Genomic DNA, 22,176 nt, shown 5'->3' on the forward strand with positions numbered 1-22,176 from the left:
GGGTCAGCAGTGGGCATGAGCCCATACACCTAGAAGGCCCAAAGTTCTCGTTCCCATTGGCAGGGACTCCTGGCCCCTCTGGGGAGGTCCTGAGGAGGGAAAGCCCCGACTCTGGATGCCACATGGCACAGCACAATTAGAGGGGTCAGAGTAAAATGCCTTTGTAAAACCCTGGTTCTCTCTTCCTGATCTTCTCCATCCTGGGTTTAAGAAGAAGATGTGGCAGGTCAAGGAGAATCCATGTGGGGAGGCAGGGAGAGCAGGAAAATGACATTTTCACATCCTGACCTCTGGGACCAGCAGGGACATCAGAGCACCATTGCCTGCCATTGCCCAACCACACAGTGACCAAGGATTTTTGGTCTGATGAAGCCAGGCAGTCCTGTCACTGCTTAGAAGTCAGGGTGGGAGGATGAAGTCAGAGGGAACCCCAAAGGGCAGGAGGCAAGTAGAGCCCTTACTAGCGCTGGATACGGGTGAGCAGGGCGGACAGCACGGCCTGGACCTCTACGGTGGAACAGGTACACACGACAGGCTTCCGTTGGTCCTGGAGCAGTTCTGCCACATACTGGGGGGCAGGGAGGGAAAGGGCAGGGACACAGGTGAGGCCACACAGCAGGGACAACACCTCCCCCACAGGTACCATGAGAGCAAGGCCCAGCTAGAGCTGCAGGGCCCCACCCTCTGTCCTTCAGACCAGAGCTGGGCCGAGAAGGTCAGGTTTCCGGCTGCCAGTGACAAGAAGGTAGGGCTAGAGCCCATGCAGACATGCTAACCAGGCAACGTGGGAAGGCTAAGGCATCTTTAGATGCCAATGCTGTCTCTGTAGGATATGTTCCAGGAGGCAGGGCTGTTAGGAAAGAGGGATTCAGGCACCAGGTGGACAGCAGTGACTGGGAGCCCAAGCGGATTGGCTCTGCCTCTTCTGAACTGCCTTCATGGGACCCAGGGGCCACCTCGGGCACGTTATAGCACTCCGTACCTCTCGAGATACCATTATTCTGCTATGCTGACAGGAAAACCACACATAACCACCCTGGAAGGAAGGTAGGATCGGTTGCTTTTCTACAGATGAGGAAAAGGAGGTACAGAAAATTAGGGATGTGAGATCCCACAGGCCAGAATGTGACAGAAGTAGGACAGGATCCCAGAGCTGTAGGCTGAGTTCAGGGAAGAGGGGCCTGAGACGTGGGGGTCACTTTCCTTTTTCTCCATGTTCTGCCTCTTGTTCCCCAGAACCCTTCCTCCCCAGCCCTGCCATCTGTAATGCTTTACCTGGCCCTGCCAGTCAGCAGTGTTGACGAGGATGACATTTTCTGGGAGGGCTGCATCTGATACCAGGATCTGATTCAGCTGGTCATATACCACCTTTCTTGGGATCTGTAGGGACAGAAGTGCCTGTCAGGCATCCCAGGCAGTCTAAGGGTAGAGAATGGAGCACTGGGGTAGAAGATCTCTGGAGCAGGGGCATTCAGAGAAAACATACGAAGAATTTCTGGAGGAGACCCAGTATCCCACTGGTCAGAGCAAAACAAAAAGGAGGAGGATAAAGAGTGAGCAGAGTCTTTTAGGAACACGCACTCGGACACCAGGAACAAAGCCACAGCAACTGTCCTGACAGAGGGAGAAGCGCAGTGAGCCTCCCTGAAGGGCAACGATACAGCATGAAGTACCAGGAGAGGAGGGGGAGGTAACAGTTAGCAGGTGCTCCCAGAAATGAAAACGAGGGCAGTGGGGAGAGAACCAAGGAGAACAGCAGTGAGTGCTGTGTGGGGAGCCCCACTGTCGCAGGGAACAAAAGGTACTTTAGGAACAGTGACTAGCAAGAAGGACGACACCTCGCCCCAGGCACAGTCTATTCTGGTCTCTAGCTCACTTTCAGCTATGTGACAGCATCGAACTCGGGAAGCTACATTGACACAAACTCTCCTCTCACTGATAATTATCAGGTGTATGAACAGGCTTGCTGTTGTCTAGAGAAGGAGGAGTTGTGTGAGCTAAGTCAGTTCAGAAAGGCTCTTTCCCCGAGCCCCCAGCGCCACTGGCCTTCAGGAAGAGGACGTAATTCCCGAGGCCCAGTCTCTTCTGCTTCTCTTCCAGCCTACTCTTAGGTCTCTCTATCAAAATATTTTAATATTGTTGATTTGTCACCTTGAAGTCACAATCACTGGCCCACAGTAGTACTAAAGTTATCTGAGCCCAGGTGGGAGACGTCCAGTGGGATTTTGATGGCTGCTGTCCTCTTGAACGACTGGTTCACCACACGGTCTCCAGACTGATGTCTGATGGGGGCAGAGGAGGCAGAGCAAACAAGGTGTGGAAATGCCACTTGGGCTGATGCAGGCTGCAACGACGCTGGTGTTTCCTGCTCCCTCCTCTGCTCCCTGAAGAGCAGCTCCCAAGCCAGTCCCACACGAGCAGTGACACATGGCAGACTTCTCTGATGTAGATCTGTCTTCAAGACTTTTATTCAGGGCACTTCAAAGTATTCCTCCTTTTTTCCCTACCTAACCACCCCAGGAAGATGACAAAACAGAAGCCAAGGGCTAAGGATGCTCAGAGGGTCTCAGCCTGGAGGGGTGAGGGGGTACCTGTGTGCTGTGGCCCAGGTCGGGCGACCGCTCACTGTCAGAGCTGTTGGTCCTCTCGCTCAGGGGCTTGGAGAGCTGCCGCTCCTTCAGGGGCGTGCTCCTCTTCTGCCTCGGTGTGAGCACCCCATCCATTCTGCTGCCAGAGACATGGAAAGGAGGTAGTTACTAGCCTTTGCAATCCAAGGCCACGGCTAGTCCCACTCTTCCCTAGGCCAGGAGCCTCTGCTAAGCATGGTCACAGCCTGGCACTATTTGATTGGTTTAATTCTACCCCATGTTTTAGGATTTTCTTCTAATCTTGAGTACCTGGGGGAAGCAGAACCTTGGAGATCTGTTTTACTGGATTTCATGGGAGTTTTGACCTTCTCCGGCACAACCAGACTCGTGCTCACATCGCCAAACATGTCCTGGTCAGTGATTTCCTGCCACGGAAGAAAGGAAACAGCAAGGGTTACTCCCCTGTCAGTGACCACCCAGGAGCCTCATGGGTCTTGACAGGGCCTGTCACCACGACAGGGAGAGTCGGTCTCTCGGTCTTTTTTCCTTGGAAGCACAGGGTTCTACAGCTCCTATCTCATCAGAGGAGGAGGACTTCTGTTTAACTTAACCGAGCGTACCCACTGTGCTGGGGACTGTCCCTTGCTAGTCAGTCTGCATTTATGAACTATGTGTCAACACACAAACCCGGACTGACGATCTGGCTTCTGTAGGTAGGAAGGAGAATTTTAACCAGGAGGTGAAATGACTGGAATTTCATTTCGGAAATGGCTACTCTGCAGCATGAACCAAAGTCGGGCAAGAGTGGAAGCTGGGTTTTCGGATCCCTGGTGAACTATAAAGTGCAAGTGGGAAGTTTTAAATAACCCTGCATCAAGCCTAATGTTGGGTTATACACCAGATCTTCAAGGCATCATCATTTATAGAGGAGACCTAAGTCTGAACTAATTCTTCCTTGGACTCCATTCAACTACCAGGTCTCACTGCGAGGCTAATGCACAGTCCAGCCCCAGATGGTATTGGTAAGGTTCTCTGCTTCCTCCCGCCCTGTGTCCGTGTCCAGTCCCACTGGGTGAACTTCTGCATATTCTGAGAGGCCCAGTTTAGATGTCCCTCTCTAGTCAGAATCACTCTGTCCTTCCCTTGGCCTCCACAGAGCCTCTGCACAGGTGTACACAGCGTGGCTTTCCTCCTGGAGCGTGGCATCTTGATGGCAGACACCATGATGTTCTCACCTTTGCATCTTCATTGCTCAGCACGTGTAGCTGCCCAGTAAACATGTGTGGGGTCAATGCCTAAACTGGGCACCCCAGGCAATTCATTCCGTTTCTCTAGGGCTTGGCCTGCCCTCCTGGGCAGCTCCCGTCTCTTAGGGGAAAAACTTGACCAATAATCACTTGGAAATTTAACGTGTAGGCTGCCTGCTCACTCTAAGAGCAACACTGGAGGAAGGAATGGTTTTTGAGAGGAAGACACCGGTTGTCATCTCTCAGAAGTAAATAAGGGTGACAGAGAGTGAGAAGTTATCTGAATTAGCATTTAATCAGATCGAGTTAAAGAACAGAATGGGGACATTTTTGGTTTCTTAATTTGGGGAATGACCTGGTCTCTAGGGTAGGTTACATTTCATGGGTAAGGATTCCAGGAAGAAAGAGAACACAGGACATTCACAAGTCCACAGATATAGGCAAAGATCCCAGGGTGGTCCTGAAGGTCTTTTGGTTTTATTTCTAAAGGTATAAAAACTATGTTAAACAGGGGACTGAGCCACACATACCAGAGTGTCTGTTTCAGTCAAGCTGTCATCTTGATTTTTAATCCAAGCAGATTTGACTTTTTCTAGAGCAGCCAATTCCATCTGCAAAAATTATAATAATTAGTCATCACCAATCCAAGTAACTACCATTCTAACTGGTTTTCTAGGTCCCCAAGAAGTTTCAAATACTCCCACTTAATATGAAGATCTCATAAAATCTTTGGAATTTTCATCTTATAAGGAGTATGTTTTTGTGAAAACTAAGTATCAGAAGGGCCAGTTATTTTTGTAATCATTAAATTACACAGTGAGATGCAGAACCCAGCAGTTCTGACTCTCACAAGATGTCATAGAAAAGAGAAGCTCAAAGTTTAGATGGCTTTGTATGGCATCCACAGGGTCTCTGACTCTGGATGCAGTAAATGCCCTTGCCCAGGAGGGACATTTGGGGCCTCTTCTGCTTGTCAGAAGTTGCTGAGAAGAAAGGAGAATCTTACAGTTCAGGTCTTTGACTTTGAGACTAAAGACATCCATGGCAGCCAAATTTATTTTGCTTGGTAGAAACATCTAGAAAATCCTCAAGAAAATTAATATACTAAGCAAAAAGACACCCAATGCCAAGCCATTTGGGTGTGAATGAATTCTCCCTTTGTCCCCAAGTCTTACTTGCATTTCTAATAAACATTAAAAATTTACTTCATAAATACTCACACATAAAACTAGATTTTTCATATTTGCTAATACTGTTTCTGGCTGTGCAGACGTCAATGTCAAAGTCATGAGAATTTGAGGATTGTGGGTCTTAGAGGCAGGGAAGGTATTGGCCTTAGTGAATCTCTTCAGAAACCAGGGAGTCAGGAAAGATCAAAGATATCCTACTTCATCCCAATTACTCAAAGTCCCTCTTCTGAGTAAATTATAAATAGTACTGAGAAATGGGGGGGCATGTAAGTTCACGGGGTCACTTGGCAAACTAATGGACAAGCAGGCCCATATTTTCTCCACCTCAGCCCTGCTGACACTTTGGCCCAGATCCTTCCTCATTGTGGGGGATGTTGTCATGTATGCCGCAGGATGTTAAACAGCATCCCAGCCTCTCCTCACTGGATGCCAGCAGCAGTACCACCCCTGCCAGGTCTGATCATCAAAACATCTCTAGTCACTGCCAGAGCTGAATGTTCCTTGGAAGGAGGCAAAAAATCACCCCTGGTAGAGAGCCACTGTCCTAAACCATCTGCAAGATCAACCCAACACACTTTAACTGACTGTGACCCCAGGTCTGGAGTTGCTTTGCCTCCGATTACACAGCTAATTCACTGCACATTATCTATGTGAATAACCAATGCCAACAGAGTCCAGAATTGTGAAAAAGTCCTGGTCAGATTTGAGACTGAAGATGGGGACGCTCGGGTGGCTCAGTCAATTAAGTGTCCAATTCTTGATTTTGGCTCAGGTCAGGATCCCAGGGTTGTGAGATGGAGCCCTGCATGGAGCTCTGCACTCAGTGGCGAGGGGGGCGGGGTTCTGCTTGATAGTCTCTCCCTCTCTCCATGCCACCTTCTCCCCCATCGCAGATGTGCTCTTTCTCTCTCAAATAAATAAATCTTTTTTTTTTTAAAGATTTTATTTATTTATTTGACACACAGAGAAAGAGAGATCACAAGTACGCAGAGAGTCAGGCAGAGAGACAGGAGGAAGCAGGCTTCCCACTGAGCAGAGAGCCCGATGCGGGGCTCGATCTCAGGACCCTGGGACCATGACCTGAGCTGAAGGCAAAGGCTTTAACCCACTGAGCCATCCAGGCGTCCCTCTCAAATAAATAAATCTTAAAAAAAAAAAAAAAAGACTCAAGATGATTTCACTCCATTTTGGATCTCATGAGTTAAACATATTCAAGAGAACGAACTGGGGCATTAACATCATTTTGCTGGAGGGCTTTAAAGTAGCACATCCTGTTGTTAAGCCTTCTGACAGGAACAGAATTGTTTCCGTGGTAAAGCTGCAACAACTTTCACTTGGGTTGGCATTAGAGGGAACCTGCTGGCTATTTCCTGCCTCTTCTAGATGTTCCAAACAATCCCATTAGAAGCAAACTCCCAATTCTCCAAATTTCTACTTATATAAACACGAAAGGCTTTTCTCACCCCAGAGCCCTGGACCACCAGCTGTGCCGTAGCTGCATCTAACTGTGTAGTGCTCAAGGCAGATGCCAGCAGCCCAAGGCACTGCGCCCGTGGGGTGATGCTGGCTGCTGCAGGAGGGGGACATGCTCCTATGGAGATGGGGGGAGCAGAGTGGGGTGGTATTTTAGGCTATCAATTTTATGAAGTACTAGTCTCAAACACCATTATCTACAGTGCAATGGAAATAACAACTTTCAGCAGCAGCAGGCTTGGTTGAAAGGCTACATCTCTTGACCTCCTTAACTGAAGCACTGTCAGCACCTACTGTAATCAGCTTGGAAAACCAAATTATGTTGCTACTGTGGCTCCCAGTCTTGGGAAAATTCAACAACTGTACTAATTTTTAAAAAATTATTTGAGAGAGAGAGAGAGAAACAAGCATGTTTGAATGAGCAAAGGCAGGGGCAAAGGGAGAGGGAGAAAATCCCAAGCAGACTCCACACTGAGTGCGGAGCCCCATGTGGGGCTCGATCTTACGACCTTGAGATCATGACCTGAGCTGAAAGCTTAACTGACAGAGCCACCCAGATGCCCCAACAACTGTAATAATTTGTATCAGCAGAAATACTCTCTGGTTCTAGTGATAAACTGAATCCTCTGAAATTTCGGGAAGAAAAAAGATTAAGAAAAATAACTATGTAACAACACTAGGAAGTCAGAGAGAGACAGAGGATAAAAGTTGGGTTGCATGTGCACACCTGCCCACGTATGCACAATCTCAGTGCTCTTCCCCTGATACATTTGGAAGTTCTCTGTAAAAGCACGGCTCACTCTGTCATTCCTGAAGGGCCTTTCATACTAAAGGATTCCAAAATTCCACATCCACATTGAAACATATGGGCATCTTCAAAATAGAAATATCACAGAGAATCAGCAAAGCAAGTCTGAAATCTGGCCAGCAGAATGAGGATTTGAAGGACTCATGACAAAGACAGCTAGATCTTAACAGTTTCAGGAGAGCAGAACTGAAACGGTTCTAACTGACGGTAAGGAGAAGAGCCACGGCACCTTCCGTTCACCGCACGCTCGCTGAGTAGTAAATCCATCCACCCATCAACCGGCCGCCACACTGTAGGACTGAGCCGCATTCTCTCACCGTATCTGCGCGCTGCCTTACAAGGCGTGTGCTTTTAACAAGTACTTTGTAGATGAAGAAACGAAGGCCTGACAACGGCTCCAGATCACACAGTCAGTAGAATGATGGAGTCGAGATTCAAACTCAGAAGTCTGCCTCCAGAGCACGAGCTCTCAACCCGGTCCCACTTTGCCCAGAAGAATGTTCTGCGTAGACAGGGACCCTTAGGCCATTATATTGTTAAGACTGATACTCAGTTGTCCCAACTTTGAGCTAACTGGGCTGCTGGGCCAACTCTAAGGCACCTGGAGGCTCAGAACATCAGTGGTTTCCTTTAAATCATGTTAGTCATGTAACTGAGACTAAAGCAGAACCTGCAGACAGGTTCTATCAACCCGGAAATACCTTCATTAGTATAAAATAATGTATCAATTTAATAATAACAATCCCTAGCATTTACCGAGCATTCATTACAAGTCAGTGTTACGCTCAGTGTTTTGGGGCATTATATCAGTTAAAAATTTAATTGCATTTTGTTATGTACTCCTAGGACACTATGAAACAGCTCTCCTTTGGCCTGGTCCCGGGTTCCTCTCTAGAAGAGTCAACCCTTGTATTTATAGTTAAGATGGAATCTGGCTATAGGGGCCAGTGATCTATGCGGACACTGACGATTCAGCAGGGCCATTCAGCAGGACCTCCCCCCCACCCCCAAGAAAGAGTAGCTAAAAGCCACGTAAACAGCAAGGTAAGGCCTCAGCTCCGGGTCACAGAATGCAGGGTCTGTAAGTGGCATGCCAGAGGCTTCTCTGTTGGAGGGATTCTGCTTGTCGACCACAGTTCTCCACCCCACATTTCCTCACTAATGCCACCTGGGGCCACTGTCCTAGGGCCAGACAGTGCCCGCAGTGCCTTACCAGGAAGAGGGATAAGGTGGGAGGCAGCCCCACCTGGTGGCATCAAGTAGTAAGGCAGCCCATGCCCTGACCCACGAGCAGCCCCAGGGTCTGCAGACACTGGGGACAGGCGGCAGCCTTTCCATAGTCACAGGGCTTTTCAGGGGATGGAGGGCCTCACACGCCTCACATGCCTCACACAGCATTTCCTCACAATTAATACCTATTTCCAAGGTGAGCTCTGTACGCCCTCTCTTAGGCGGGAAGAAAAGGAGGACTTAAAGGATTCAGTTTCTTTGATTTACAGAAAAGACACTGCGCTTGCAACAGCAAACCACAAACTGCACTAAAATCATGCACATCTCCTTCCTTTAGTTGTAAACAAGGGGAAGAACAGCTCCCCAGGGCCTGACATAGATACAGCATCAACCCAGGCTCCAACCTCTGATCCACTGCCATAGGGAGAGCCTTCCCAAGCAGGGACAGAGCATGGTCCAGGATGACGCAGGGCTCTTGGGCACTGCAGGAGAGAGCAACTCCTTCTTCTCGGTCACCAGGCAAAATGGAAATGTGCCCGTCAAACTCGTAATTCTTTGCAAGTACTGCCCGCGTCTCTGAATAAAGCCTATGTGGCGTCTCTGATTAGACCCTGTGGGCTTCCTGCCCCTTTGCATTCTTTCTCTACCTGGAAAGCACAGTTACTTACCACCGCAGGATGCCATACTCCCAGCTACCATGTGACGCATGTTGAGGGAGAAATTTAAGGTACTGTGTGTTCTGGGAGGGGAGGCTCCTTCTTGTGGCAGGAACTGACCAAAAAGGACACCCAAATAGCCATGGCAATGCCCATGAGAACCAAGCTCCCAGCGAGGACTCCAGTCAGGATACCCAAGGTTGAAACAAAATGAGACCCCGCTCTTTCAGCATCACAAGGTGAGCCAGGAGCAGAGTGCCCAGAGTGTGAAGCCCCAACACCCTCCGACCCCTCTCCCCGACCCCCATAGCCATTGGTCTTGCTCACTGGGCTGGTGGTGTCTTTGCCGAGGCTGCCCTTGCTGTTGAGGCTGCCGATCTCCGTCTGTGAGCTGGACTGCGACATCCCCTCAAAGAAGGGCCTGCGGCAAAGAAGCACAGCCAGGGTCAGTGGCCACCAGGACCCAGGGCAGCACCCTGAGCTGGGTCGTGATGGTGTGCATGAAAGGCTGACAACCCGGGCCTGAAGGATGCCCACTGAGGAAGGACACGGCAGCGGGTAGACAAGCAGGGCCTGGATCAAAGGACTCGAGATTATCAGGACTTGTCAGCTAGAGGCAAAAACAGTGATCTCTATCCAGACAGCTGGAGGTTCCACAAGGGTGAGGAGCCAAGATACCCTGGTAATGGAGGGGATGGGAGGGAGGGCGTCTAGGAGGTCGCTCTGGCTCAGAGAGACGCAGGGAGACAATCTGGTGCAGGAGGTTTGGGCCTCACTTGAGCTTGGGCTTCGGAGTACTAAGGATGCTCTCGGTCTCCTCCATTTCGGGGCCACTGTCGCTGGGATTATACATCTCCAGACTATCATACAGTTCGTCCAAGTCCTCTTCCACCTCTCGTATCTGCTCTCTGGATACATGTTCCAGCCCAAAACCCACCTGTAGGGGAAAAAGATCTTTGAGTTTGGGGTTACGTCTTTTAACAACTATGGTAGATGGGCAACTCTTTCTTCCTGGATGGGTACCAACTGGCTTCCTTAACTGTCCTCCTTAAGGGACAGGCCATAGCTTCACACTCCTTGGGGCAACCTTGGTGTCCTCTCTGTGACCCAATCCTGAGAGCGGGGATGTGGTGAGACCACCTTCCCTTTTCAGTGTCTCCCTGCCACTCCATGCTACGGGCCTGGCACAAGGAAGAAACGTGGAAGTGCTGATGGACGTCTGCCAGAGAACAGGTGCGAGAAAACCCAGAAGACTGTGACCCCGTGCAGGCTGGTCCTGTTCTCCTGAGGAGCCCAAGAAGGACAAAGAAACCTCTGGACAATCTTCCTCTCCATCTCTTCTCCTGTGCACTGAGAAGCCAAGCCTACGAAAACTGGCACCAGGCTGGTCAGAGCCCAGGGAGGACACTGCTTCTCTCTCCGTGACTGATTCTTGGTTACTTAACGGCTGACCGTTGAGGACACTCCTACCTCACAGGTCGTTGTGCACCACGATCCCCCTCTGACAGGAGGGAAAACCAAACAACAACCAGACGTTACTAATGCCCCATGCCAGAAGGGTGGCGTTAGCCAACAGTTGAGTATAACCACGCTACCCCTCCCTGCAGGTACCGCGAATCCTTTCTTTCTCTTTTTACGTAGCTTAAAGCCCTTCTTTAGCTATTCTCTCACTTGGGGGTCCTGTAGTCCCGACTCCCAGGGGCAGGAAAAAATGCACTCCAGGAACGAGGGTGAAACTCAGGGAATTCTACTCACCATCAACCTCGGGAGTAAGGGGTCGTACCTCATCTGAAACTTTAAACCGCTTCAGGAGGGCCACAAACTTCTGCTTGATGTTAGGTTGCTGTGGGAACAAATGGCACAGAAGTTCTCAACAACACCCACCCACACACGACGACCAGTTTAAGCCAACGGAGTGATCCAGAGCCCACTCTTTCCTTTGCAAAGCACTGTGGGAAGACATGAAGATGGGAAAACAGCTTCTATCCTCCGGCATGTAAAACCCGCCAGGGAAGCAGGCACGTGCATGGTTAACGCGGAGCGGTCCCCAGGGCTGTGGGCATAGAGTGTGGGCACCTCCCACACACCTCCAAGTCCTCCCTTTCTCCAGTCCTTCAGACACGTGGTGCTGCTTGATGATTTCCGCCTGCATACACATAGGCACCTCAAGCCCAGCATTCCCAAGAATTTATCACCTTCTCCCCATGTTCCCATCCTGGGTACCCTTATCACCAACCCCGATCACAGGAATCTGAACGCAGAGTGTCTCCCCTCCCCTTTCTCCTCGCAGCCCGGTGTTCACCCCTACTCTCTTTTTCGTCTGTAATACCAGTGCTGTCCTTCAGGCCTTTCTCCCCACAGCTCTGTGGGCTCACTGCAATGGCCTTCAACCACCACTCCCCCAGCCTCACACTCCCAGCTAGTTTCCAGTCTTGTTCTCTCCAGAGTCCACAGTGATCGTTACAAATGCAAACCTCATCATGCTACTCCCCGAATCAGAGGTCTTCACTGGCCCCCAGTGCCCAGGGAAGAAAGCCGCAGCATTAAGCACGGGTCTGTCTGAGGGCTGCCCTGCCTGTCCCTAGCCCCACCTCACCACTGAACACCTCCCACATCTATTCAAGTGGAAACTGCTGATAGTTCTGTAAAGAATGGCATGCTGCAGTACTCTTTGGGGTCTTTATATATGGTATCTTCTGCTCTGACTGCACATTCTCTCCCAATCCACTTGGTGAAGTTTTATTTATCCTTAGAAACCCATCTCTTGGCATCTGGTCTGTGAGGCTCTCTTGGCACTCCTGCCCAGAGTCGGCCACTTTCCCCTGGGCACCATCGCTGTCCCTTACACCAAGCTCTATCTTCTGGCACCTACTCTACTGTGTTGTAGCAGCTGGTTTAGATGCCGTCTGTGTTCAGACACCGTGATCTCCTTGATGGCACGGACTAGGCCTTCCTTGTCTCTATGTCTCTAACGCCAGGCACAATGATTGGTCCTAAGTACTTCTGACTGAGTGATAGACTTGCCATCTGGGGATGGAAGAGACTAACTTGCGAGTAAGACTGAGCCAGACCTTCAAAAAAAGCAGGGTTTCCAAAGGTAGAAAGGGTATCCACAGCAGAGAAAAAGGCTTAGCAAATCAATTAGTGTATCTAGAACAAAGTATTCTTGGTAGGGAGAGAAGAATGCATGTGTACAAATGGAGACAGAAACTAAAGAACCATTCCAAGTCTCTGGTAATCTGACTGGAAAGAGCCCGCAGCTAAAAAAAAACAAAAACAAAAAACAAAGAACAACCTTTGAGGAAGAGGATATTAATAATAGGAGCACTAAACTCTGGTCATATAACAGGGTGAAGCTATGGTTCATCTGAGACCACAGGGAAAGGTGATTTATAAAGCTCCAGCAGGCCTCTCCACCGTTTCGGAGCAGGAGAAAGAACTTAACCGGAAGAAGCTACAACACAAAGGGATCCTCCAACCTCTCCCCATTGCAAGTACAATAGCGTAAGATGTCTGAGGCCCTGGGGACATGCCCTACCCAGGCCATTTTGGAGTGCCAAGCAAGGATTAGATACCTGAGGACAACAAAACAGTTCTCACGCTCTCTAGTCATTCATTATTTAATGGGGGAAATCAAGGCCACAGTCTTGAGGACTTTAAGGCCAGTAATGCCTAAGGAGGCAAGGAGAAAGGACAGTGTGGTTTCACCATGAATGCCAGGCTCAGATGCAACACATCTGGAAGGTCTGGTCTACATTTATTTCATTCCTGCAGGTGATGGGAATCTCTGCTCTTGAGGTCCCTAGGCTAGTTCTACTCTAGACAATCAGGATATGTGGCGGAAAAATGAAACTGAGTTTCTAGCACTTTTGACTCTCCCACACTTTAGCACAGGAACTCCAGAATCAAAGTTAACCTAGACCAAGAAACAGACTCTCAACTATACAGAACAAACTGATGGTTACCACAGGGAGGTGGGCAGGTGGGAAGGGGATTAAGACTGCACATATGATGAGCACGGAGCCATGTACAGAACTGCTGAATCACTACACTACACACCTGAAACTAATGTAACACTGTAGGTTAACCATACTGCAATTAAAATGAAATTCAATTAAATTACATTTAATTTAAAAACCAAAAAAACAAAAAACCCCCAAAGTTAACCTAGAAATCCAAGTATTAAATGTTTTAGTCCAGGATTCTAATTTCACCAAAAATAGTGACTCCTAAGGATATCTTATGTAGGAGACACAATTCAAAGGCATTTGGCTTCTAAAATTATGGATCCATTAAGGCAGGAATGATACCCAATGTAATTAGACCTTACCAAACCCAGTTCTAAGCACTAGCCTATTATTTCTGGGTTAAAATGATTAAAAATGGTGATAGCCCTAGAAAAGACTGTGTCTGTCTATGTGGTAGGCAGGACATAATTTGAAGTAGTCACCTGGAGAGGGGACGAGGGGTGCCTGAGGCATTCTGCTTCTTGAGGAAGCATTACCTGTTGCAAAGTCTAAAACAAGGTCTCTCAACCTATTTTCTATCCCAAGATAACCTGAAAAATATAACACGCTCCTATAAGTAACACGGCTTCTCTACAACAGTGACTCTTAATTACGTGGTGGTGCTGGTGGAGGGGATAAAGGGGCTATCAGAACCTCCAGAACCTTCATGCAGATTTTTGAAAAGACCCAGGAAGTTTCAATACACCACTCCCCTCCTACCACCAAATTTAAAATCTCAGCTAAAACATTCCCCGGACCTTTGAGGCTCACCCTTGTGATGGCAGAGGTCGAGGTTAGTTTCCTCCGCGTCTTCTTTACTTTCCGTAGATCTTCATCTTCATAGAACAGGTCCTAAGGGGGTAGGTGGATGGAATGAAGTTGGGAAATCCCAGGAGTGTCCGGAATTATTTCTCAGACGCTACACGTGAGAGGCTGTGGAAAGTTACCTGCCCATGCAATGGATCATCACTGCCTTCCTGCTCTGATGAAAAACTCTCTTCCTCTTCCTCAGAATAATTGTCAATATCAGGAGAACGATCTGGAAAGAGACACCTTAGTAAGACAACCTTGCGGTCTGAAGATCTGGCCTAAGAGAGTTTGGTTGGCTGGAATCATAGCTCCTGTCGGGTGGAAATACGGCTGGGGTAGAGGAGAGAGCCACAGCCATTGTAGGCCACATTTTATTCTCAGGGATCTCTAAACTTCTTTTTTCATAGGAACGTTTTAGGCCCTGTCTTGTTCAGCTTTCCCAGGATGGGGAGACGATGATGGGCTTGCTCTTGACCCACAGGGCTCTCCCGATACTACTACATCTTACCAGACAGCTTGGACTTGATTCCTTCATGGTCAATGGGCTGGCTGGACAGAGAGTAGATCTTTATTTCTGCCACAGGCACGGAGACGTCCTTCACGTTGCTGTGCAGGCCGAGCACCAGGGCACCCTCACTAGGGTGCTGCATCACCTGAGGCCAAAGGGCAGCAACGCAAATGCCTTACTAAGGGAGGTGAGTCGTCCATTTTCATAAATCCAAGTGGATGTGCAAGCCAATGGGAATGGATAGTGCTAATACATTTTCTTTCTCACTACCTTTCAAATCCAAGGTTACTGTTCTCCTCTTACCTTCAAGGTCTTACTTGAATTGTCAGCCTGGTCAGGCCCTGGGCTTAAAAACAAAGATCAAGGCTCAAGACTAAAATGATGGCTAATCTCTAGGACTACATTTTAGTGTTAGTCCTTGACAGAGAACTAGTTCTCCTGGCTGGTTGGGGCCAGCCTGCAGATGGTAGTTACCTGTGTCTGGCAATAGGGAAAAGGACGTATAGGACCTGAGAAAATGGAAGGGCTTGACACAGGTGGGGAACTGTGGTGTCCATTAATACTTCACTCCCTACAGTCCCCTCATACTGATTCAAAGCCCGAAGAGGAAAGACAGATGGGCTGGGACTGTCTCACATATTCTCTTTATTAAAGTCACAAAAATTTTCCTATTCAACATACTAAAGTAGATGTAAGTTAAAACTGATTTATGGGCCAGCTGCATGGGGGCTGGGCATGTGGCCGCCGCTGAACTCTGCACAGGGAGGAAAGCCTCCTGGCACCAGCCACATGGGGAATGGGAAGCCACCAGATTCTCCAGACAGGACTGTGATGGATGTCAACTATTTCATACGGCCAGATTTGAGGAGCAAGCTAATGCTTTTCAGGAGCAGGAAATCAATAGAAAATCCCTGCTGACACGTTGACAGGCCTTCAGTTAAATGGGGCCTGCTCTGAAAATCTACAAGTATCATGTAAAACCTCTGCAGACAAAGCATTTAAAGAACAACTCTTTGTAGTATAGTCAAACTGGGCTCTTAGACCTCAAAAAATACATAATGACATAATTTCCTTTCCTTTGATGAAACTCTGTAAACATAATACATACACGTGTATATGTAAAGAATTTCAGTCAAATGAAACGCCATCCTACTGGATAGATGAGGCAATCCATCGGCTGACCGGAACTCAGCCAGGAGGAGCACAGATACCTTGTGGACAGGATGGTTTTCCTGTGGAGCTTGTCAAATAGAGTGATCTTTGACATGACTGAACACCCCTCCCCACTAAAGGGATTTTCTTACAGATTGCTTTCCCAAAATCCTTGAAAAAGGACTGAACTGAATGATCTTTTGGTTATAGATGTAGGGAGATTACAAACAAGAAAACTTGGGGAGAGATGGCAGTCTTCCTTGAATTCCTCTGCTCCTGAGAGCTTGTGTTATTTGGGTGGAAATGACAACACCCCTTTTCATAGAGGCTCCTTCACTTGACCTTATTAAGGCTTCACTGGGACGCACTGTGATGTGTGAGATGAATGTGCGTCACCGCCCCTGCTGAAGCAGAACCTCTGGAAACGGAAACTCTGCTGTGTTTGGGGGATATCCATCCATATTCAGCTTCTTTCACAGGGGGTAATGAATGGATTTTCTGCAGATATGTACTTTCAGATTGGCTCTTCATTTCCATAGAAGGAAGCATTTTTCACTTTACGGTTGCTATCTATACTAATTTGTTTCTGAAGGAATATGCAGGAAGTTATAGATCAGAAAGCCTTGTTACTGTATTCTATATATATACATACAGAATACACACGCACACACACACACATATGCCTTCATGATGGTGTAATTTTTTTTTAAGATTTTTTTTTTAGATTTTTTTTTTTTTTTTGACAGAGAGAGATCACAAGCAGGCAGAGAGGCAGGCAGAGAGAGAGGGGGAAGCAGGCTTCCCCCTGAGCAGAGAGCCAGATGCAGGGCTCGATCCCAGGACTCTGAGATCAAGACTGAGCCGAAGGCAGAGGCTTAATCCACTGAGCCACCCAGGTGCCCTTAAGATTTTATTTTTAAGTGCTCTCTACACCCAACGTGGGGTATGAATATATAACCCCAAGACTAAGCATTGCAGGCTCCACCGACTGAATCAGCCAGGCGCCACAGTGTGTAATTTTTTAAAACTGCTCTCATGCTTTGTTTGATTCTTGATTTGAGTACTTGTTTTTAAGAACTTTAAACGGTGGGCTTGCTACATACATATCTGTTCAAAAAGACATTTGTTTGAATTCCCAGTATCAATGTCTTGTTGAATTGGTGCTTTACAGTCACAATAAAGCATTGCTTCAGCTTAAAAACATAATAAAAAGTAAAACTGATTTGGGACCCCTTTTTTCTTTCCCTTTTTCAGGGTTGAGAGGATTCACCTGGCACACAAGGGAACTATACAAATGAGCAAACACACTGAGGATAATGGAAGCCTGCTTTCATTCTGTTGGAGGGAATTAGAGCTGTGGAAAGGGGAAAGGCTACAATAAGCCCAATGGTGTTGGGTTGGAATTAATTGGAACGTGAGCTCATGATCAGATAGACAGACACAGATAGGGAAACAGGCATGATGCGTGTATGTACGTATGTACGAGGGCATATACACATATGGAGATACATTTTCTAGCTCTGTCTGTTGAGAGGGAGTAGAAGTAATGACACCCTAATGAATGACACCCTAATGACACCCTAAATGAATACTTCTGGTACCCACATGTTGGTTTCTAAATACCATTCTCCACCGAAAGGAACCAGGACCCTTCAGAGAATCAGTTCATTCCAAGGCTGGGTCAGGGAAAGTACAAGATGATATTTTGTACCAGAAAGTAAAGAAATACATAAAGAATGGTGGGACATATAAAAAGAAAGATACAGGAACCAGCTTGGAGGGGCTCTCACTGGCCAAATCTGAGATAATCTGAGCATCAAAATAACTAATGACAGTTACAGATTAAACCCCACTGAATTAAACAGGAATCTATAGGTCCATAATTAATACCAAAAATGAACAAATCAATAAATGGTGAAGAAGAGAAAGCTCTGTCTTACAACAGAAAGTGAACTCATAATACAGCAGGAATGACGGGATTATAAAGTCACTGTCTGGCAAGCATCAAAATAATAACTGAATCAGGCAAGAATCATGAATAGATGCTAAACTTAGTTGGTGAACATATGAGGAGAGAAAAGGTTGTTACATAAACATCTCAAAACATCTGCCTATGAAGTATTTTTTCATTGGTAAATACAAAAAATGTATTAATTTGGATTGGAAATGCTGACAGACATCATCTTAATCAAGGAAGAGAAACTAACCTCACCAGAAATGGAACAAATCGACGTGCGGCACTGCCTGTCGTGCACTGGGAAGAACACAGCATTACTTCTGTGGTAATTCTGCCAAAAATGTCAGAAGACATCCGACAAACCCAAACTGAGGAATATTCTCTAAGGTAACCAGCCTGTATTCTTTCTTTCTTTCTTTTTTTTTTAAGCCTGTACTCTTAAAAAAAAGTCAAGGGAATGAAAGACAAGGGAAATCTGAGGGACTGTTGAAAACTGAAGACCAAAAAGGCACGACAACTAAATGAACACGTAACCCTAGATTAAATTCTGTGCCTGTAAAGGACATTACTGAGACACTTGGTGCAGTGTGAATGGGGACTGTGGGCTGGATGGTGATCCTGGACCAGTGTTTATGTGCTTATCTTTAGGGCGGGCATGGTGCTGAGCACACAGGAGAGTATTCTTATTTTTAGGAAATTAATCGTTTCTCGGCCTTTTGGCTAAGATCAAGTGTAGGAAATTAACACACTGCAGTATTAACATGTAATAGGGCATCGTGTCTGCAACTTACTCTCAGTGGTTCAGAGAATACGCAGGAATGTTTATACAGGGAGAGGAAAATAAGGCAAATGTGGTTAACATGTTAGCACTGAAGACTCTAAGGGAAGGGTATATGGGAATTCTTTGTACTATTCTTACAACTTTTCTATAAGTTTGAATTTTCTTTTAAACTGAAAGAAAAACATTCTGTGAGGGAGAAAGTACCTTTTGAGGTATATCCTGAATTTCCAATAAAAGAACTGACTTGTAAAATAAAATAGAACACTCAGGCAGTAGGCTGGGAAGATCGTTTGCTAAGCTCAACTGGCTGGCCTAGTGTCTCTCTTGGGCTCTCCAACTTAAGGGCTGGAGACGGTTCCTCTTACCTCTGCCATGTTGATGAGTCCCACAGCCAGGGTCTTATAGCCCAGGATGGTCCGGTTCTTATAGCGCTTTCTCCTTTGCAACATGATCTGTAGCTTGTTGGCATCCCGCTTCAGGAAATGAGGATACTACCAAGTACACAAGAGTTAAACACTGTTAATAAGTAACTGGGTCTTGTGGCACCTGTGTGGCTCAGTCGGTTGAGTACCTGTCTGCCTTTGGCTCAGGTCATGATCCCAAGGTTCTGGGATCAAGCCCTACATCTGGCTCCCTGCTCCGTGGGAGCCTGCTTCTCCCTCTCTCTCTTTCTCTTTCTCTGCCCCTCCCCCTGCTTGTGCTCTCTCTCTCTCATATAAATAAATAAAATCTTAAAAAAAAAAAGCAACTGGGTCCTTGGTGGGTTCTGGTTCCGCTGGAGGATACACAGTGCAACTTTACTGGGCCCCACTGTCTCCTGGCTTTACAAGGCTGGGAAGCAGGGGTGAATGAACCACCATTAAGGTGCTCCCCAGGGTCTGGTGCTGCTTGGTGCCTGACTTCCGCTCTGCAGCTCTATAGTACACACGTATTCAGAAAACTGCCTCCTGGTGGCTCAGTCAACTAAGCATCTGCCTTTGGCTCAGGTCATGATCCTGGGGCCCTGGGATTGAGCCCCTTGTCGGCTCCCTGCTCAGGGGGAGTCGGCTTGTCCCTCTCCTGGTCCCTCCACCCCACCTGCCCCCCAACTCATGCTTTCTCTCTCACTCTTTCTCCAATAAATACAATCTCGAAAAGAAAAGGAAAGGAAAGGAAAGGAAGAGAAAGGAAAGGAAAGGAAAGGAAAGGAAAAGAAAAGAAAATTGCCTCTTTCCTTGCCATGTGACCAAGCATTTCTCCATGTGCTTCAATTTGGGCTCCTGGGATTACAATGAGAGAGAGACATACTAAAAAGGCATAAGGAGGAGAAGGGAAGAACTGAGATTACAACATGGGGGCAGAGTGAGACTGAAAGGGACAAATTCAGCTGGGGTGTGGACTGCGGATTACCAGGGAGAGCTAAGGGGGCTGAGGGCAGGCTGAGAACGGGTGGGTAGGCTAACAGCCTTACCCAAGGAAAAGGAAAAGAACCTGGGTCTCAGCGTCCTCACTGTGGCTGGCTAAGTCAGTGCTTTGGCCCTCCAAGCTTGCTATAGAGGCTCAATTCATTGGATGACTTTAATTCATTGTGCTATGGCTGCTCTCGGATAAAACAGTCTCCAGATTGAATGACTATTTAGGGACTAGACTGGACATCAGTGACCTAAGATTGAGTAGATTCTTACCTGGAGGGAGAAGGTTAATTGGAGTTCTGTTTCCACCAGTCCACTAGCTGGAAGGATGATCTCGTTGGAGCGAAGAATCCTTTTTGAACCCTGAAACCAAGAAAAAATAGGCCCAATGTGTGTCATCAAAAAATCACACCAAAAGAAATACTAAGTTTGCAAACAACTTTTAAACTCTATAAATATTCCTACCAACTGCTTCCTTGGTTTTCGTTAGACGCATCAAAATCAAGCCACATCATAGGTATGATTTTACAGGTTATTTTATTGTGTGTTCATGAAAGGTTTTCACATAAAAGTGAGTAATTTTTGCATGTAGAGCTCTCCTGAAGAAGAGCCAGGCCGGTAGCAGTGCCCTCCCATGCTCAACTCTGCCTCCCTTCTTCCTCTCGAATTGACACTTCACCTGTACTGTCTTGTCTTTGGGCCTTTCTCTTCACATGCTTTTTCCCCCTCCCCGGATGCTCATTTATGGTTCTACACATATCTAAGGCACTCATCTTTCAGGTGTCAGTTTAATTTTTTCCCAGGAACCTTTCCTTTCAGCCCTACCCCTTCTAACCTAACAAGAGGCTAGCTATCCTAGCATTTTTAGCTCTAAAAATAAAGGTGGACCAAACTATCCCAAAAGTGTAAAAAGAGACCAGCAGGAGGGCCTAAGGAATGCCAGTAAATTTGTATAAATTAATTTTTCAAAAAAAATTATTTAAACACAGTGAAATGCCCAGATCTCCAGTACACGGATCAGTGAGCTGATAAATGCATTTACCTGTGTAACAAGCCACAACTGCCTCAGGACATCTATCATTTCCACTGCTCCAGGAAAACTCTGTGATCCTTCCTGAACAATTCTATACTGCCCTTTCTGGTAAGCACTGTTCTGATTTCTTTCAGCACAGGTTAGTTTTGCCAATTCTCAAATTCCATATACATGGTCATATGGCATGCACTATTTTAGCTGGGCTTCTTTAAACATCATCTTTTGAGGTTCACATAGGGTGTCGCATCTATTAGTAGTTCATTCCTTTTTACTGCCAAGTGGAATCCCATTCTATGAATACACCGCACTTTGTCCATTCTACTGTTGTTGAACATTTGCACTTGGGTCGTTTCTAGTTTTTGGCTATTATGGCTAACACTGCCATTCTTGTTACAAGTCTGTGTAAAAAAGTATGTTTTGCTTTTTCTTGGGCAAACACCTAGGAGAGGAATTGCTGGGTCTCAGGGTAGATGTATGTTTAATTTTATGAGAAACCGCCAGACCAATTTCCAAAGTGTTGGTACGATTCCCACCCCCAGCAGCAGTGTATGAGAGCTCCAGTTACCCCGTGTCTTTGCTGGCACTTGGTACGACCAGGCTTCGGTTCATGGATTCTAGTGGGTACATACAGTGGAATATCGCTGTGGTGGCGATTTGCATTTCCCTGATGACTGCTACTGTTAAGCACCTTTCCATTTGTTTACTGATCATTTGTATACTGCCATTTATGAGGTGCCTGGTCAAATATTTTCATCCAGGTTTGTTTAACTTGTTTTTGAGTTGTAAGAGGTTTTTGTTTTTTTTTTAATGTATACAAGTCACTTGTCAGATATATGTATGGTAAATATTTTCTTGCCTACTTATTTTCTTAATGGTATCTTTTGATGAAGTATTTAATTGTGATCAAGTGTACTTTATTACTTTTTTTTAAAAAAGATTTTATTTATTTATTTGACAGACAGAGATTACAAGTAGACAGAGAGACAGGCAGAGAGAGGAAGGGAAGCAGGCTCCCCGCTGTGCAGAGAGCCCGACTCAGGGCTCCATCCCAGGACCCTGGGATCATGACCTGAGCCGAAGACAGAGGCTTTAACCCACTGAGCCACCCAGGCGCCCTACTTTATTACTTTTTTATGGTTAATGCTTTCTGGGTCCTAGCTAAGACATTTCTGCCTACTTTAAGATTGTGAAGTTACTCTGCTAACTGTGTTGGAGCAGATATTCTCCTGTTTCCCTTTAAAAATTTTGTAATTTTAGGGGCTCCTGGGTGGCTCAGTGGGTTAAAGCCTCTGCCTTTGGTCGGATCATGATCCTGAGCCCCACATCGGGCTCTCTGCTCGGTGGG

The 22,176-nt window shown here is 46.9% G+C and overlaps 1 protein-coding gene and 1 pseudogene across 2 annotated transcripts in view; one reads left to right on the forward strand and one right to left on the reverse strand.

Moving 5' to 3' along the window:
• The window catches only part of PACS1 (phosphofurin acidic cluster sorting protein 1), a 152,449-nt gene that overhangs the window by 10,626 nt on the left and 119,647 nt on the right, over positions 1 to 22,176 (reverse strand). The window contains exons 3-15 of the mRNA XM_080816871.1: positions 20,072 to 20,161; positions 18,773 to 18,898; positions 14,518 to 14,662; positions 14,147 to 14,238; positions 13,971 to 14,051; positions 10,976 to 11,035; positions 9,969 to 10,129; positions 9,520 to 9,613; positions 4,366 to 4,446; positions 2,898 to 3,013; positions 2,592 to 2,727; positions 1,276 to 1,380; positions 462 to 568 (exon numbers count right to left, since the gene is read on the reverse strand). Of these exons, the coding sequence (XP_080672997.1) occupies positions 462 to 568; positions 1,276 to 1,380; positions 2,592 to 2,727; positions 2,898 to 3,013; positions 4,366 to 4,446; positions 9,520 to 9,613; positions 9,969 to 10,129; positions 10,976 to 11,035; positions 13,971 to 14,051; positions 14,147 to 14,238; positions 14,518 to 14,662; positions 18,773 to 18,898; positions 20,072 to 20,161 (1,394 nt within the window). The remainder of the gene's footprint in view (positions 1 to 461; positions 569 to 1,275; positions 1,381 to 2,591; positions 2,728 to 2,897; positions 3,014 to 4,365; positions 4,447 to 9,519; positions 9,614 to 9,968; positions 10,130 to 10,975; positions 11,036 to 13,970; positions 14,052 to 14,146; positions 14,239 to 14,517; positions 14,663 to 18,772; positions 18,899 to 20,071; positions 20,162 to 22,176) is intronic.
• LOC308351296 (sterile alpha motif domain-containing protein 13-like) lies at positions 15,307 to 15,536 on the forward strand (annotated as a pseudogene). The gene has a single exon. The product of its transcript is annotated as a sterile alpha motif domain-containing protein 13-like (transcript).

The sequence above is a fragment of the Martes martes genome, assembly GCF_963455335.1.
Source record: "Martes martes genome assembly, chromosome: 10".
Classification (NCBI taxonomy): domain Eukaryota; kingdom Metazoa; phylum Chordata; class Mammalia; order Carnivora; family Mustelidae; genus Martes; species Martes martes.